The 19308-nt window shown below is 43.1% G+C and overlaps 1 protein-coding gene across 9 annotated transcripts in view; it reads right to left on the bottom strand.

Moving 5' to 3' along the window:
• Nucleotides 1–19308, bottom strand: part of KLHL29 (kelch like family member 29) — a 392255-nt gene that overhangs the window by 20626 nt on the left and 352321 nt on the right. For 8 of the 9 annotated variants that reach the window (XM_064650633.1, XM_064650638.1, XM_064650632.1 and 5 more), the window contains 4 exons: nt 17527–17725; nt 14690–14872; nt 11709–11889; nt 1305–1498 (listed from right to left, as the gene is read on the bottom strand). In XM_064650633.1, the coding sequence (XP_064506703.1) occupies nt 1305–1498; nt 11709–11889; nt 14690–14872; nt 17527–17725 (757 nt within the window). Of the gene's footprint in view, nt 1–1304; nt 1499–11704; nt 11890–14689; nt 14873–17526; nt 17726–19308 lie in introns of those variants that run through there. The other variant, XM_064650640.1, reaches the window with a different exon arrangement.

Here is a 19308-nt window from a genome sequence, read left to right as displayed (position 1 = left end):
TCATGACCTGATCTAGTAGGAAACCCCAAGAAAAGAGTTGTAATCATTTTAACAAGCTACAATAAAAAGAGCAGCTTATTCTAGTTTTCTGAATATGCTTAGGCCTTACTTGAATACCTCATAACTGTGCTTCTATAATTTCTTATCTGCTACTCGTATTGCTCTATGGCTCAATAATGAGATTATGATTTTTAAAAAATGAAGCACCTCATGTCACAGTTTCAATGCAACCAAGAGGTTTAAAATGGTGAAACACTGGAACAGGTTGCCCAGAGAGGCAGTAGATGCCCCATCCCTGGAAACATTCAAGGTCAGATTGGACAAGGCTCTGAGCAATCTGATCTACTGGAAGATGTCCCTGCTTATTGCAGGGAGGCTTGGATTAGATGACCTTTAAAGGTCTCAAACCATTCTATTATTCTGTGATCTAGGATGTGAAAGCAAACCACTTCAAAAGCAGCTTCTCTGTAATAACCATATGAGTGCTGTGTCTGTGGCCACTCGGGTGCAGCCAGACCAAAGGCTGACCCCAGCCCAGAGCAGAGCAGCCCAGGACAGCTTTACCCTGCAGCAATGTCCTTGCCAGGCTGAACACTAAACCTCATTTCCAAAGGCAGCCTAAACACTCAGGGTGCAAATTGCCACATAAAGCAAATAAGTTGCAAACTTCTGAGCGTTCTCCTAATTTTGGAAGGAAGTTGACACCTTTGATGTTGGCTGGTACATTGGAAAATGTGGTTTCTCGTCTTGCTCCTTATTCAGTAAAACGTCTGGTGAGTTCAAGGGCATCACAAACTAATAAACACAGTTTCAATAAACTACATCTTGATGAGTTCAGCCTCTGAAGCACATATGCCTGTGGACGCCACTGATAAGTCCCAGTTCAGAATGACCACCACTTCCTACAGGACAGGCGGCATTTTAACAAATCCATGAGTGATAATCCATTACTTGAGCAGTGTTGTGAAACCACATGGAGCAACACATGATGCCAGGATGAAGTTTCACTGAACTCTGAGATTTTTTGGATCTAAAATTACTAATTGTTCATACCTAATAACTGATTTCCTTTCTCCTCTGCTTTAAACTCTTCACTTCTCGCTGGAAACTGGCTGTGTTAATGAGTGACAACTGCCTTCAGCAGAGATCCAGATGGGCACCTCTCTAGTATCCTATTCATACATTTCTGCCAATATCTTATAAACTTATCTCCCCCCACCCCCAAAGCATTTGCTTTCTGCAAAGGCACCGAAATACCTGTGCAGTGCAGACTCCTGTTTACTCTGACACCATGTGTTCCTTACCAATCATCGGAGACTCTATAAAGCTCCAGGAGTTGGTCTGAGGGATGTAGGATTGCAGGACCCCCGCAGCTCGCCCGGCTTCGTTCACCCCTCCGAAGACGTAGATCTTCCCACCACAGACGGTGGCGGCGGCTGAGTGGACGGCCTTGGGCAGAGGAGCGATGGTCTCCCACTGGTTGGTTATCGTGTCATACCTGGGAAGGACAGCAACTGGAGTGAGCTGAGCTGACTGGGCAGGACAGACAGGCAGAAACAGCCGGCTGGGATGCAGAAAGGTAGCTTGACAAGCAGAAGAAAAGCAGAGGTAGAAATGTATCTTTTAACACCCTACAAATTCAGCCACTTGGTAAACAGTTTAATTAATGCTTTTTCTAAGCTTTTGAAACATTGATAGAAGCCCAGAGAAAGCTGGTTCTGTTTTCTGTATATGCCTCTCAAATCTCATTATAGTCCAAGGTGCAGAAACTCTGGACATCTTTGTTGAGATGTCTTCCACTGATTAATTTCTTTTAATGAGTATACAATGAGACTATTCTTGCAAATCAGGGCAGCAATATCCAATAGCAACTATGGGCAGGCAACTGTTAATATATTTCAGTTGTTCAGCTTGTGGAACACATCTCACCTACAACATAATGCAACATGATGGCTCTTTTTACTCTAGTTAACTGACCAGCAATGCACATTTTGTGCCAGAATAAGTTGCTTCCATTTAATTTTCATTGTGCAACCAAGCTACTGTGCTTCATTGCAGGATGCTGCAAACGTTAATGCTGGAATAAGATTTCACCATTGCATTCATATTTGACATGAAGCAAACAGAAAAGAGTATGCATAAAAGTGCTAAATTGGTTTTAAGGTCATCAGTATCTGATTTAATTAAGCCATTGACCATAAGGGATGCACAGTTAACAATCCATGGATGAAGATTCATTTTAGACAATATCACAAGTACAGGCGTCCCTTTTTTTTTAGAAGATAATGTGGCAGGGATCCAAATAGCTGCTCTAAAATGAGTCTTGGAGACAGTGGAGAATAATGCAATTTTTAGGTTTTTATATTTCCATGTAATGACACATGCAGTCAAATAGGAGCTTCCTGCCTAGCGATTTTTCAGAATTGTTGACTGTCAGAACAGAAGCCCTCATCATCCATTCAGGGCTTTTGCTCTTAATAGCAGTGATATGCAATATGCAAACCTGAAACAAATCCACGGCCACAAACGCATCGGCAAAAAATTATTTAGCCACAGGGGAATTCTCCCTCTGTAACATGTCCCTCAAATTCTCACTGCCCAAATTTGGGGAAAATAAAAGGGAGAAACAATATAAATGGCAGAAACAGCAGAAAATAATGTGCTTAATGAAAATGCACTAATGAGTTTTCAAGTAATATAACTGAAAGTAATTAACACACTCATAAAACTGAAGCCAAAGCAAGAGGGAGGCAAACTTTAGCTAAAAAAATATTAGGAAAGTCCCTTATAATGAGCACGGAGAACTGCCTTGTATGATGCTCTAAATTAGTTACAGAGAAATTAAATTCATCTACAACAAGTGATCAAAGGGGAGAAATATAACAATATTAAACAACACGATGCTGGGAGCACTGAAGGTGACACACCTTTCCTGGGCTGATTCCTGTACCAGACCTGAGGCTGCAGATGCATTTTGACTGCAAAAGCAGCTCCTCCAGGTAAGGCACCTTATGCTGCTGCATCTCCTGCATTTGCCCACAGCACTCAGAGCAGCACTCACATCCACCTGAACACATATGCAAAAATCTCACAAAACAGAAACAGTTTCATACGCTGCTTTTGGGATACACTTCAGTAACTCACCTATTGCAGTAATTGGTAATTTAATTCTTGATGTTTTATTAAAATTGGGTTAAGAAATTGGTTATAATCAGTAGAAAATGGGAAGAACAACAGAGCTGAGAACTGACGTAATGTTCCTTCCCTTGTTTCTCCTCTAAGATATAAATTCTACCTGTCACCTGATATGTTTCATCTCACACCAGCCACTCTGACTTAGCACCAGGAACATTTGTGGCCTGTCAAAGTGGTCTGAGATGGGGTGGTGAGCAACCAACTGCTTCCCCTGTCACTGGCAGAAGTACCTGTCAGACCTCAGCTCCCAAGACAAGTATGTTCCTGCCCGCAACTTCCTGTTTGTCTTAATATCCTTTAGGGAGAAGGGGTTATATCCTTCACATATGCTGGAATCTGGGTGTGGTTGAGGACCACATCCATAGGAATACTGGAAAAAGGTTCAAATTACAAAACCAATCATCTTCTTTTCTGGATGAATTTCCCTGTTGGGACCCTAGGTCCTGCAGCCCCTGTTTTTCATCCACTTCCACTGGTCTCCGTTTAGGCTCTGTGATGACAGAACTGATCTTTCTTTCTCCTAGTATCCTTCATCTGCCACTGGGAAGCCAAAAATCACCAGTTTCACTTCATCTCCTGAAAGCCAAAGGCTGCAAATCTGCTGGATATAGGTGCATGTGGGGCACCTTAAAAAAACACTCAACTTGAGGGTTCTTTGGTTTAAAAAATCAGGGAACCATAAAGCAGGTGGAAGCAAGTCCTTGTCCACCTAACACGGGCACCTAATGTGGGTTTTACATGGGCTGCTCAGTAAAGCAACTCTCTTAAGTGTGTGCCTACCTTACCTATGAGGCTGAAAAAGAGAAATTGATGCCTTAAAGGCTTCCTGATAGCTGTCCATCAAGTCCCTCCATCCCCTGGGAATTTATTCCTCCACTTCATTCTCTCCTTGCAAAACTGTAGACCTGATTTTTAGTCTGCTTTGCTTCAGCTCCCACCCACCAGAAAGTAAGTTTGATTTTTTTTTTCCCTGTTGGATTATAAAGCTGTCTGCTATCAAATCTTTCTCTTTCACATGTGGACGTGCAGAAAATAATAAAGTCAACTCTTCACCTTCTGTAGGATAAACTAAGTAGTCTAAGCTCCTTAAGTCTCTGCAAGGCAGGTTTCCATCATTTTGGTCTATCTCAAGTCAGCTCTTAATGTGTTCACACAAGGATTTGCACCAGATTAACTAAATTGGTTTAAAAATGAATGAAGGTGAACCTTTGTAACCTTCCAGGACAGAAAATACTGACACCTGCTTTACCTCTCTGCCCTAGAGCTTTTCCATCTGTTGTGTCATCTCTGGCACTGCCATCACACCACGGCCACTGGTGCTCCTGGGGCTCCTCAGCTGCCTGTCACACAGCCCTACTCAGGGGCCAGCGGGGAGGGAACTGATTTAAAGAATAATCACTTTGATCTCTTTCCATTAGTCAAGCTTTGCATCTGAATCCCCTGTTTGAAGCTGTAGATGGAGACATAATGTGAGTTGGCTTCAAGCCAAGCAAAGGTTTTTCTTCCCCCTCCTCCAATGCTCCCTCCAGTCCCGTTGTGTCCATGCTTGTCCTTGGCTGTGGGCCCACCAAGCCCAGCCAATATGCTGAACTTGAAACTTCAAGGGCATCTCCTTTCACATGACTGACTGCTGGCTTGCTGTCCTTGCATGCTATGGACTCACATGTGGTTTAACACACATGCCCTTGCACACCTTCCTCTGCCCCCAGTGCAGCCCCTGCAACCCAAGAGCCCATGGCCCTGCTTTGCTCTGGACACCAGGCTTTCCACGTGTGCAGGACGTGTGTGTCCCTACCTGTCACTTCATCTGCACTGAGCACAGTGACCTCAGCTGACCCTTGTGCAGTCACCACCTTCTCATTTATATATTATCTATATATATATGTGTATGTATGTATATTACTTATATACCCATGATATGGCAAATGATCTGAACCCAGCAGAAAACACAGCTCAGGCTTGAAGAGAGCACAGGCAGAAATAACCTTGCTGGTTTCCACAACTCTTCACTCTTAGGATTTCATCCATGGGCTTGATCTTCCCCTTCCTTCATTCATTTCCTCCAATGCCTCTTTCCTTGCTCTTTCCCTACCACCTGAGTATTAACAGCAGAAACCCCTTCATTTCAAGCTGTGCTGTTCTCGCTGCCTTTTTGACTTATGATCTCTTCAGTACCTGAAAACAGTAATTTTTTTTTCTCCTCAGTCTCTTAATTTCTCTCCTTCTAAGTTAAATAGCCATATGAGTATCTTCATTTATTCACATTATAAAATCCTTACATCATGGTCAGTCAATTACAGACTGACCATTTCCGTCAGTCTGTAAGAAACCCTTAGCATTATTTAATTACATCTGCAGGAAAGCTGTTATTCAAACTAAAGCTGGACAGTGTCATCCTGAACAGCTCTTCAGATGATTCACATGTTTAAAATCATAGTGCTGGATTACTATTTTTTGCTTTTTTTTTCTTTTCTTCTGACTATTCCGAGGGGCTTAAGAAACTATCCTTGGACAAGGCAAGGATATTTAATTTTCTTAAGGCATCGTAGAATCATAGAATTGTTTGGGTTGGAAAAGACCTTTAAAATCAGTGAGCTTAACCATTAACCCAGCACTGCCAAGCCCACCACTAAACCATGTGCCTCAGTGGCACATCTACATGCCTTTTAAATACCTCCAGGGACAGTGACTTCACCACTTCCGTGGGCAGCCTGTTCCAGTGCTTGACAAGCCTTTTGATGAACAAATTTTTCTGATTGCCCTAATATGTTTTTGGGAAGGAGGTGTTACATCCTTTACATATGATGGGGCTGGGTGCGGTCAAGGACCACGTCTACAGGAATACTGGAGAAAGGTTCGAATTACTAAAATAATTTTCCTTCTTTGCTGGATGAATTTCACTATTGGGACCTCAAGTTCCACAGATGCCATTTTTCACCCGCTTTCACTGCTGTCTGTTTATGTTCTACAGTGACAAAACTGATCTTTCTTGCTCCTACCCTCCTTCACCCAAACTGGGAAACCAAATACACCCCCATGTCCTTTTCCACCAGGCAGCTTTCCAGTCACTCAACCCGAAGCCTGTAGCATTTCAGGGGGTTATTTTGACTCCAGTGCAGGACCTGGCACTTTGCCTTGTTGAACTTCATACAATTGGCCTTGGCCCATTGATCCAGACTGTCCAGATCCCTCTGCAGAGCCTTCTCAAGCAGATGAACACTCCTGTCCAACTTGGTATCATCTGCAAACTTACTGAGGGTGCACTCAACCCCCCTTTATCAGATCACTGATAAAGATGTTAAATAGGACTGGTCCCAATACTGAGTCCTGGGGAGCCCCACCAGGGACTGGCTGCCAGCTGGATGTGACTCCATTCACCACCCCTCTCTGCGCCCAGCCATCCAGCCGGTTTTTAGACACCCAACAGTGCACCCATCCAAGCCATGAGCAGTCAGTTTCTCCAGGAGAATGCTGGGAGAAATGGTGTCAAAGGCTTCACTAAAGTCCAGGTAAACAACATTCACAGCCTTTCCCTAATCCACTAAGTCACCTTGTCACTGAAGGAGATCAGGTTGGTCAAGCAGGACCTGTCTTTCCTAAACCTGTGCTGTCTAGGCCTGATCCTCCAGTTGTCCTGCATGTGCAGTGTGATGGCATTCAGGATGATCTGCTCCATTGCCTTCCCTGGCACCGAGGTCAGGCTGACAGGCCTGTAGCTCCCCGGATCCTCCTTCTGACCCCTCTTATATATGGGTGTCACATCTGCCAACCTCCAGTTACCTGGAGACAGTCAAAACACTCCATAACATACAGGGCTACCCCAATGCCTCTCCTTTGTTGCCTCTCCCTTCTGAAGAGTTTAGAGTCATCCACTGCAGCCCTCCAGTTGTGCAAGTCATCCCACCATGTCTCCACGATGGCAGCAGTTTTCCTGCTGCACAGCAGCTTCCAGCTCCTCCTGTCTGTTGCCTATGATGAGTGCATGGGTGCATTCCTGATGCACTTCAGTAGGGCAATTGATCCTGCCATCTTTTTGGGGGGAGAAGCCCTAATTACCACATTAACATGTCTCAGTAAAACAGTAGGTTATGAAGCAGTTTTCTAAATTGTATAAAGCTCATTCTTTACACTGAATTTTTCAGACTGCCTTCAAAGTATGCACTGCCAACAAAAGTAATCTCCCAATTTTAGACAACCCTATTGCAAAAGTGATGTCAGGTCAAGGGGATTCATCTTCTTCTGTCCTTCAAACATATAATAACCACAAAGCACTCACATTTCCACACTTTTAGTCACATATATTGTCTTGTCAGTGTATGCAGTCCTCTCGGCTCTCAAATTGCATATATTACAGGGCCCATCCATTATCTAAAGTCCTAGTTCGCGGATCCACTTCATTTCGCCAGGTCCCAACTCAAGTCATATCTCAGAAGAAGACATGAAGTGTAATACCCTCTCGCCTAACACCTAATGACTTGCTCCCTGTCACACAGAACCTTGCCAGAGGGGATTGATGGAGAACTGCAGCCGTGCTGTTATTTCCCTAAACACTCATTCCAAAAACATAACTTTCCCTGAACATACACCCGTGTACAGCCACAAAAATGGACTTATAATTCAGCCCCTCTGGCACATGCATATTGTTTTAAGATGAGTAACGAATGACTCCTATTCATCTGTTTGTGACTGATAGTCCCATAATATTATCCATCGAGACAGAATTTTTGCTGCCTCCTTACAGACAAATGGCAGATAAAGGGTAAAGGATCTCAGCCCTGTTGAATTTTATGAAAACATCCACTGTTTTAAGTGGCAGCAGAATTTCTGGATAAGGCTGCACCCTTCAGCATCTATGACACAACCAAAAGCATGGAGAGAGGAGCACAGGAGCTGATGCCATAAATCATTAGGAGTCTGGTGGTCTTTGGTTTTAAAAACCAAAATGCTGTGAAAATATCTTTGTAAGATTTTAACCATTTAGGATCAAATATTACAAGAATTCCAGGTGGAGAACAAGAAGGAAAATGGCAGAAAATGTTATTTGCTCTGTCTTCAAAGACCCACTGTGGTGAGATACCCTGTAGACTTCATGCTCTGGGTCTGCTAACTGGTGAGGCCAGGGTAGGTCACTTTGGACCAGAGACATGCCCTTCACCATGCCAGCAAATACACGTCAAAATCTGGCCAAAGCTGGGTATGGTCATGCTTGGGCTCACTGAGCAAGCAGAGAGCAAAATGTGGTTGGGAAAGATAAGCTGCATGTGCATCAGGGGAGGTGGCAGGTGGTCCAGTGAGGGAGGTTGTTCAGTGCTTTGCCCTTCACACTGGTGGCACAGCCCAGGACTGCACTGTGTGTCAGGTATCTCCTTCTGAGTGGATAAAAGGGCTATAATCTCAGATGCCTCCTTTGGGGTGAAAAACTAACCAAACCCAAGAGGATGTGACTCTGCAATTCCATACTGAGGGGAACAATGTTACTTTAGAGGTAAAAGCAATTTTTGGCATCACCTGACATGGAGCATATGATCATGTCATCTTATTATTTTAACACAGTGCTTTTATAAGACCTGCTAGAATGACAGAGAGGTTTTCCCCCTTCTGAGAAATGGTTCTGCAGTATCCCATCCAAAGCAACACAGTATTTGAAGAGGAACGTACAATCCACACAGAAATATGGTAGGAGAAGGTTGGTTTCTTGTAGCTCCTGAGGATGAGGGGGGAGAAAAGCAGAGTCAAGAAGTGGGCATTCACTGCACATAAGACAGCAGACAACTCACCAATGAAAGTGATTTCAGTTTGTATTTTAGTGTGTTTTTTGCAAAGTTGCAACCCAAATTCAGAAAGTCTCATTGCTTGCAAAAATAGGTAGTGATTTAAATTCCTGAATGCTGCCTTGTCCAAATGGGAAATGCTTTCGTGTGAAAAGGCCTGACTTTGCTCAGCACAGCTAGGAGGGTCAGCTTTTCCTCACCTGCATTTTTAACAGCAGACCCTGAAACACCCTTTCCAAAACACACAGCTTCAGCCATGCCACGCTTCACTTCTGTCACCCCCTACTGTCATTTTTAATACAAAGAATAAAAAAGGAAACATCCCAAAACCTCTCTCATTTCCCAGCATAGCCCAAAGGAGGCCATGTTGCACTTTTTCCATGGCTCTGTCTCACAAGTCACTCTATAGACAATAGCAGATTAATTATAACCACGGGTTTAGCAAATCCCCATGACAAGACATCCTTATTGTGGCTGAGACAGCGTGTGCTGAAATGATAGGGAGGAAATCTGCTCCTTTCCCACATACAGGTCTCTTGGTGGGCTTGTTACAATGGAAAAGCAGCACAGCTGCTCTCACTGAGCCAAGCAGGGGACTGAGGGCCTGAGCGTGACTTTGCAGGCTGCAATGTCGTCTGTGGCAAGGGCTTGGGTGACTGAGATGAGAAGGAAGGTGGGGAGGGGACTTTGCTTGATTTGGGATTCATTCAACTGACCAACATTTTGGATCCTTTGATAAAGAGAGACCATGAAAATCAGAGCAGAGACAGAAATCAGGCCCTGGGAAAAAAATGAAAAGAGATAATTTAATCAATGACATCTGTGAAGGCACCTATCCTAACAGCATTATTTTGATGTTCATCTTCATCGAGAGATGGGATGAAAGACTGCATTTCTTTCCTGGGCTCTCTCCTTCCCATGCTCAAAAAAAAAATTTCTGCTAGTTAAAAACTTACTGATTTCCACTGCAGGACAAATACCTTCACATATCAGAAAAAAATCTGCAGAAAAGGATGAGACTTGCTCCAAAGCAAGTCCTGTGGGCAGTGCCTGCCTTAAGCTCGGTGTTAAGGAGAAAAGCAGTGTTCACATTTTGCATTCACTGCTATGATTTGTCATTCTTTCTTTGCTGTCTGCATTTCCCTGATTTGCTGAGAGCATCATCACCAACATCAGTTCTTCAGCCCATGCATGGCTGGGAGGGGAGGCCATCTGCAGACCTTGTCCCACAGCACATGTCCTTTCCAGGGCCTATTTTGTCACAGACTCATCTCCTGGGCAAAACAGTGCCAAATTTGTGAAGACAGAGGAACACAAAACTAAGTCTGTATGTCAGTGGTAATCACTTAGCACCCTGCATACAGACAGCTGATCTGTCCCATGCACTGAACTAGGCAGAAAATCTTTATGGAAAAAAAAGTCATCACACAGTTAAAGTACCAAAAAGTAGATCTGATGAAGGAAACTTATTTTTGGCATATCCTAATTTCCTGTGTTTTTCACTTTGAAATATTAATAAACTTTTAATACAGGTTTTGGTATTCAGTACTTACAGTATCTACTTAAAAGAAAAAAAAAAACACCTGCTGAATAAATGCAATGTATATGTTGCAGATTTAAAGCATCTTTAATCCTAGCCTTTTGAAAAATGTGCTGTTTTTTTCTTCCCCCCAATCTTTCTTAATGACCTATCCCTATTTATCTTGCCTGCTAAGGCAAGTTTTACTAGGAAATGCCTGCTTCAAAATATTGCTGAAGAAATATTCAAATTCAGCACTTAAAACTGACAAAAAGAAATACCCCTTATTTTTGGTTGCCATTTTCACTAAGGGAAATGATTTCACAAAAATGTGTTACAATGCAATAAGTATTTGGGTAAGGCTAGGACTGTATCAACCTTTTTTGAATGAAATATTCTTATATCCTGCATTGCAAAGTGAATTCTATTTTTTAAAGAAAACATTGATATATGTGTAAAATCTGTGGCTCTACTGAATGTTATGGTTGACATGAAATAAGTTGGTTTTGGAATTCTACTCTGTGATATGTTTTCATTGTGCTTTTCTTCCTTCCTCTTTTTTTTTTAAGTTCCATGTGAAAAAAGAAATTTTTATATCTGGAGTCTTCTTGATAAGAGAAATTTCCATTCTCTCCCATCTCCATTCAGCCAGGAATTCAATTTATTGAATTGAAAGCCAGGTTTCCATTTATTGGTTGTTTTACTCCAAACTTGGCAGGTTAAGGCCACAGGCCAAGACCACCAAAGGGAGGATCTTCCAGCCAGGTCAAGGTTGAGATGCTTCACCAGAAAAAGACATAAAAGAAACTTACTCTGCTGTTGCTTTTTTGGGTTTAGAAGAAAAAAAAACTGTATTTTTGTGGTCTGTAAAGACTTTCGCCAGTACTAAATTCAAAAGAAGCTTATTAGTTCACTGTATAACCTGGAAAAATGTCCAAAGAAGCTTAATTCCTCTCTTCACTCCCCTGAGCGAACTGACAAGCCGGCAACTTTTTTGTCTTTGGTTTTGAAACAATGTTTTCCATTGAAGCTTTTAAAAGAAATCTAATCCTGCCCAGTTTCCTCCTTTCTTAGCTGTTATAAAAGCTTATTTTAACACACACAGTCTATTTGATGTGTCCTTTAAAAAGAAAATGGTCCTTTAGCATGAAGGAAAAGCTCCAGCAAAAATCATGGTTTTTTTTTTTTTTTTTTTTTTTTAGGTCTTTTTGTTTTTTTTTTACCTTTCCACATGGTCAACGTTGCCTGCCACACCGACCCCTCCAATGGTATAAATTTTCCCATCGTACACCAGACTGTTATGTCGACACCTTGGGACTGTCATGCGGGACACGAGGTTCCAGTTATCGAGCAGGGACATGTAACACCAGACATCAGCGAGCGTGACACCCGACTCCATGCCGCCTGGCACCACCGGCGGGAGAGGGAGAGAGAAGGGGAGAATTACGTGAGATCCTGGAACGGCAGCAGCTTTGCACACAGCAATCAAAGCCAGTTACAAAGTAAAAAACTCTTCAAATGACATTTGACTAATTAAAATAAATCACCCTCAATGCCGAGCATCTGTTCCGATGATGCATATCTGTGTCATTTATTCATGCGCCCCAAAGGCTGTGGTTTTTTTTTTTTTTTTTAATAAGATGACATGAAGAAATCAAGATGTCAGACTACAAGGGACATATACATAAGGGGATAGACCCTTCTCAGTGTTCATAAATAACTTCCAGTCTATTAAATTACTGCAACACTTGCAAGAAGGTGTCAGGAGGCTGAGTCTATCTTGGCTTGCGAGACATAGGCCAGCCTGAAATCTAAAATGCTTAATACAGTGATGGATTGAAGCAGCACATATATGGGCAGAATAAAGTCAGTGCTTGCACTGTAGGCTTAATTTCTAATTTTCAGGGACAAATTTCTTATTTATTTTCATTTGCTGATAAAAGAAAGAACCAGCTGTACCACTTCTGTAAAACAGTTCAAGATGCTCTTGTGAAATATTTATACTGGTCACTTTTTAACTTCTAACTGAAGCTTCCAAGGCAGCCAGCCACTTAGTGGGTGTCTTACTATCCCTTTTTGAAGCCCAAAGAGGTGAAATGATTTGAGATCACACTAGGAGTGAGTGGTCGGGCCAGGAAAATGAATTAGACTCAGCTGCATGGTTTAATGAGAAAACCAGGCTTCCTTCTTGGTATTTTGCTCTCCAAACCTATGCTATGCAGTGCAGGGTCCAGTACTTGGAGCTTGCAGCAGTCCATTCCCACTTCTGTTGGTTCCCCTGCCCTTTTTCCTGTGTCTTTAAGTTTGAGCAAAGCAAAATATCAACTGACACTCAGCTACATTTCCAGCCATGTGGGACTTTCAGCTCTCCTTATTGCAGCCACTGAATACAATTCGGTTACTCATCCAGATTCAAGGGAAAGAGCTGAAATAAGCTTTGAAATTAGGATTCCAAGCTTTTGTTAGAAGGTATGGCACAGCCTGAAGTGGCTGTACATATTGGAAAGTACCTCAGGTAAGAATAACTAAAAGTCAACATCTCACAAAAGCCTCCTCAGAAAACTTTTGCTCCAGCTGCTCTCAAGCATGGGCAAACAAGCATGGGAAAAAAAATAATCAAGAAGTAATTTCCAATCAATTCTTAGGGTCCCTATGCAGTATTAATGGAATTTAACACCACAGGCAGCAATTTACTGCAGAAAATGCAGTGAGGAAACTCGGCAAAGGAAAGGCAACAGCTGTAACCCCTTACTGGTACAGATGCCAGGTGCATCTGTGCTCCCAACTACATCCTCGGATCACACACATCCGCACCTCCCTGCCCAGCCTCCTCTTTTTATCATCCAACCTCCACTCAGCTGCCATCAGAGTATCCTTGCATTGTCTGGTGGGAATTGCTTTTCCCCCTCCAGCCAAACAGAGGTACCAACAGACTGCAAAAAAACAGACACTGTGATGCTCCAAGTGCGGTGTCGACAGCTACTTTGGGAATTAAAGCCTTTTAAGGAGTGTGGTCTCAGTTTCACCAAAAGTAAGAAGATTATAGGGCTAGTGATTACTGTCAAAGGAGAGGTTTCAACAAGTACAAAACATGAATGCTCCTGTAAGCAAATACTTTAAGTGTAGGTCACATATTCAGCAGTTCAGTCTGTCTGTCTCAAATTCCATAACCCACCATTTAGATTCAACTACAGCCAGTATTATAAATCGTGTTTCTATGGCAGTGAAAGCTCTTTGCATGCTTGATGGTTGTCAGACCTATTTTCTTCACATTGCAACTGCAAAATATTGTTGTTGACTGCTTTGAGAGAACATTAACACCGCAGAGACATGGACAATGATAAAAGCAGGGAAATCCCTCTCTCCCAACCTCCTTCCCACTTCTCTTTTTCTTTTTAACCCCTCAGGAGCAGCTGGGTAAAATTCCATCATGTCTGTGCTGTAACTTTTCTACCTGCCCAGTAAATCTGGGGGATGAATGGACTGAGAGAAGCCCTGTAGAGGAGGAATGGGAGATACTGGTGGACAAAAACTTGGAAATGACCTGGCAGCGTGCACTTGCAGCCCAAAAAGCCAACTCTATCCTGGGCTGCATCAAAAGCAGAGTGGTCAGCAGTTCAAAGGAGGGGATTCTCCCCCTCTACTTTGCTCTCATGAGACCCCCCCTTGAGTACAGTGTTCAGCTCCAGGGTCCTCAGCACACGAAAGACATGGACCTGTTGGAGTGAGTCCTGAGATGGGGCATGAAAGTGGTCAGAGGGCTGGAGCACCTCTGCTATGCGGACAGGCTGAGAGAGTTGGGGTTGTTCAGCCTGGAGAAGAGAAGGCTCCAGGGAGACCTTAATTCAGCCTTTCAATACTTAAAGGGGGCTTATATGAAAGATGGCAAGAGGCTTTTTACCAAGACCTTTAGTGACAGGACAGTAAGAGTTTTAAACTGAAAGAGGGTAGATTTACATTGGACATAAGGAAGAAATTTCTTACGATGAGGGTGGTGAGGCACTGGCACAAGTTGCCCACAGAAGCTGAGGGTAATCCATCCCAGGAAGTGTCCAAGGCCAGGTTGGATGGGACTTCGAGCAACCTGATATACTGGAAGATGTCCCTGCCCATCGTAGGGGAGTTGGAACTAGATGACCTTTAAAGGTCTCTTCCAACCCAAACCCTTCTGTGATTTTGTGTTTCTATGAAATCTGCTGCTTACCTGAGAGATAGATGTTGTCCCCAGCGCTGACCACGCTGAAAAACTCTCGATCATAGAAGGGCAGGCTGGCCAATGGGTACCACTTGTTGTTTTGAGGATTTAAGCAAGTCACTGCTGTTAAAGCACGTTGATTCATGCCAATCATCTGGCGACCCCCAACTAAGACTATTACCTCAGCTACACCTGGGATTCAAGTAAGAAAAAAAGTATTATAAAAAAGTGGCATCTCTCAAACAGGCAGGAACCTATCAAAAATATTAATCAGTCAGTGTAATTTTAATGTATCATATATAAATCTGTTTTAGAGTCTGCAATCAATCTAAGAAGGGTGAGAAAAAACAGGAATGTGTGTGTAGGGGGAGCAGTGGGTGAGGAACAACACTATGAACACTCTTGGGAGAAGTAGGGAAGAAGAATGCCATCTGGGCAAAACTTGATGGGGAAGAAATAAATAAGCAGTTCCATGTAAAGATATCCATTCACTTCAACAGTATTTGAGTGAGATTTGCATGTAGCAAATTCATCTTCCACTGAAGAAAATGGGACTTTTGTCAGGGATTGTGATAGCTTTGGAGTTTGACCAGTATCCAGGAAATGTTTGGACTTTGGCCTGAAGAAAAAAAAAAAGCTAATGTCTGGAGAAGGTTTAGGCTATGGTTATGCATATTCATCCTGATATTTTCACTGAATGTACTCTATTGACATATAATTTTCTTGTGCGCTGTTTTTTGAGTTTTTTTGCTTTACCTGGAGAAAGATTTTCCAGACACAGATAAGATGTGCTCAAGTCATGTATCATGGTCATAATCTACCTGGTGTTTGGAAATGGTAGCCCCTGCCCTAATACAGTTTGTAACTGAGCTTTATCTGTGCTTGAACAGCTCCCCCAAGCCCATAAGATGCAGGGTGTCCAGCTAGCCAAATGCAAAACTTTTGTACTCCATATCTCAAAGGTTTTATTTCCACTTCACAGCCAGAATCGAGTCATATCTGATCTCTGTGTTACTCCAGACTCTTCTCTAGACTCATTCCCACAGAGATGGGTCACAGTTTAATCCTGGGATGTTTTCTGGCTCCATCCAAGAATTAAGTGCTGGAGATAGTTTGGACTTAGCATTTAGCAGAAGTGTTAAAAACCTTCCTGCAGAAATTATAAGCCCCTGTGCAATTTGTTTCCAGGAGAGGTGGGCTCAGAAGCAGGACCATGAGGCCACAAGCTGGAAGGAATCGTCATTTCGAGAGCTTGTCTTGTGGCTGGAGCAATTGCTGTGATGTGTTACAGTGCCCAGCCCAGAGACAAGTGTGCACAGGTGCAGGGCAGAAGGGAGATTGCCAGCAAGAGAGATGAGGAGCTGCAGCAGAGAGGAATGCGTCTGCAGAGTAATGGATTATCGTCACTCCTCATTAGCATTTTCAAAAAATATATTTGTGTCATTCAAGCAAGGTTACTCTCTTAGAAGTTATTAAGATAAAGTGCTGTACAGTTTTAAATAAATATTTCTCGGTAACAAGAGATCATTATTTTTGCGCCATACCAGAAAATCTAATCACCTGTGCAAGACATAACTTGATTATAATCAATGACCTCGAGAGGGCATGTGACATGCTGCAGCGAGTCCACAAAGGGTGTTTAGAGATCCTTTGTGCCTCCATGAATGCCGCTGATATGCAAAATAACATGATTCTATATAATTAGACTCTGACCTAAAAAACTATAATCACCCTCTCTTACCCTGAGAGAATCACTTTTCCCTCATCAACAAGCTTCTGGAAATGGATCACATTACACCTACAATTTTATATACATAAAATAAGCACTTTTCAAAAATCCCTTCAAACATCACACCATTAGTCGTCTTCAATGAAAGACTTTTTAGGGTAGATTGTTATTGAAAGTCCTCTACACTTCGTCCTTGTGAAAGGTGTCTTGATGAGGCAGCCTCCCGAAGCTGCAAATGCCGTGGTTTGATATGCCATCTCCGTGCCACATTAGCATTAGTGGCAGTGACAGAAAGTTTTGTCTGGCTTTGTGATTGCACTTATGGGAGGCAGAAGTACAGGCAGCATGTTAAAACAATTCACCTGTTTCATCTGACCCCTTTTGGATGCAGTTTTCCTACATGGTATTTGCACTTTCTGTTAAACAAATATTTAGGCTATTTCTCTCATCACCACAATATGGGCTGGGCTGGCAAGTTGGGCACTTAGGTTTTTTCCACGCATTTTTCCAAAAAGGAAAATTCATATGTTCCTTGGGTGAAAAACTTCTTAAAAAGAGCCAGATCTCCATAGCTGCTGGATTTTTAAAAGGGAGTATGTCATGTGTGATCCATTTCTTTTGGAGGCACTAAACAAGCTGAACTGGTACTGTGAGCTCCACCATATAAAAATATTATATTTACAAAGGGCTGTGAAAGTGAAGCTGTGAGATGAATATTAGTCAGAACCTCCCCACAAGAGGTTCAATGGCAAAGAAGCAAATTATTAAACTATTTTTGCAGCTGGAGAAACTGAGGCACAGAGGGCAAGGGGCTCACTTTCAGGACAGCAGGGGAATGTTATGTCTCTGCCAAAGACAACCATTCCTAAAAATTAGGCTCCTTTTAAATCCTATTTCAGGAGTGTACATCTAAACACCCATGTCAACCCACTGGGGGAGGCTTTCTAAATGCCTGAGGAAAGTAGAAATGGAAAACTGAGCTTCAAATATCACCAGATCCTGAGACTGAGACAAGAAAAGGAGCCAAGATCTGTCCCCCATCCAAGGGCATGTCCTGACCATGTTCAGGAAACACTGGACCAGGGAGCTGGTGCTGTTGAAGGAAGATTTGCTTTACCTGCAGAGAGCCTGGGCCGGGTCCTCGGCGTCTGCATCTCTTGTCGGGCGTGTGGCAGCATGTGATAACGCTTGGCTTCGTTCACCAGATCCCGGCAAGCCTCCGAGGACTTTATCAACTCCTCATTGTCAACAACGTTCAGCAGATAGCTGGGATGGATGAAGGGGAGGCGCACCACTGCCAGCAGCTCCGCAGCGTACTGTGAGGGGGGAAAAATAATGACACACTGCAGCCTTCATGTCAGAGTTCAGCCACCTGGCATTTCCACCTCCTTCCCTGTAAACCATCCCCTGTCATCCAATTTGGAAAGACACTTGCCATAAATGCTGCACACAAGCCCTGCCTAATGACCAGGTGAGACAGAGACAACAGAGCCCTCAGTACTTCCCAGCCCAGGCTGGGTTTGGTCCCAGAGACTGAAAATAATCTTCAAAAGGTGGCAACTCCTGTTATACAGCCCTGTATGGAGGGATTTTTGGAAATAAAAGCTCATTCTGAACTCAGGCTGAATATAACACCTTGTGCACTGCCAGCATGGAGTAAGCATTCCAGTTATCTGAATTAACTCTGAAATGTGAGTGTGGTTGTTGCACTGTAATAAAGCCTCAAAACAACTCTTTTCTGGCACTATAAATGTGAAACAAAAGTCAGTAACCAGGATGGATTTCAACAATTAAATAATATCAACCAATTTGCTAAAAATCTTTTAATTAATAGACTTTATTTGTTGGTGAAGCAAATCATTTAGCTCTAGCTTTTGTGGAAGTCTGACTCCAGAGGGTGCTATAGAAATACTGACAGTAAGTTTCATCTTCTAAACAAATACATTAAACTTCAGAGGGTAAAGGACACCTGAGCAAATGAAGCTGTCTGTCACCAAACATGGTTTAATGGAGAGCAAAATCCCAAGAGAGAAAACTGCAATCAAAAAACCAGGAGTCCATCCCCAGATTATTCTTTTTATATATTTTGGGTGTATCACAACTCAGCACGACAACACAGTGAAAAGCAGAGCAATGGGAAAACATGGAGAAGCAAGGCACACAAACAGGATGCAAACTAGAGGGTGCGCAGCAAGAAAAGATAATCATCTGTTGTAATAAATATTCATACAGTGGAAGCATCCAAAGATCCCAACTGGGATTGAGGCCAGGATGTGAATAAATATTCCTGAGGTCCATGAGACTGGTCCCAAGAAGCACTGGGCGCCAGCAGCATCTGTTGGACTGCAGATGCCTCTGGTCTTCCAGAAGCTACTTGGCTCTCACTTTCTTTTTCAGCAGTATGCCTGTCCCTGCAGCATGTGAGAGCCAAGTCACAGTAGGAGCAGGAGCAGGAGCAAGAGCAGGGATGGGAATGGAGCAAGGGCACAGTGAGATGGGAAGGCAGTGGTACGGACTGAACCAGATAATGGGCTGGCCAGCAGGTGGAGGATGCAGTGACACCCGTGACCACTTTCAGGGCTTCACCTTTCCCCACCCAAACTGAAGAAATAGGCTTAATTTAGAAGGAAAACAAAGGGTATCTACTCCCAACTCACACTGCTCTCCTGCTGGAGAGTCACATCAGCCTGGTGCAAGCTCAGTCAAAGCAAAGATGCAGTGACCTGTGGGGAGCTGAGCCCCACATGTGCTTGTGGGGTTGTGGGACCAGGAAGATGACCGAGGTCTCAGGCTGACTCTCAGTGCCCTTTTTATCAGCTTTCCTCAACACAGGGGCTGGTAATTTTAGGTATGGCCTGAAGAGTTGATGCCTGGTCATTCTGCAGTTGTTTGGGATAAA

This window comes from Pseudopipra pipra, chromosome 3 (assembly GCF_036250125.1).
Source record: "Pseudopipra pipra isolate bDixPip1 chromosome 3, bDixPip1.hap1, whole genome shotgun sequence".
NCBI lineage: Eukaryota > Metazoa > Chordata > Aves > Passeriformes > Pipridae > Pseudopipra > Pseudopipra pipra.
The sequence above is the reverse complement of the archived record's forward strand: the minus strand, read 5'-3'. Positions and strand labels throughout refer to the sequence as shown.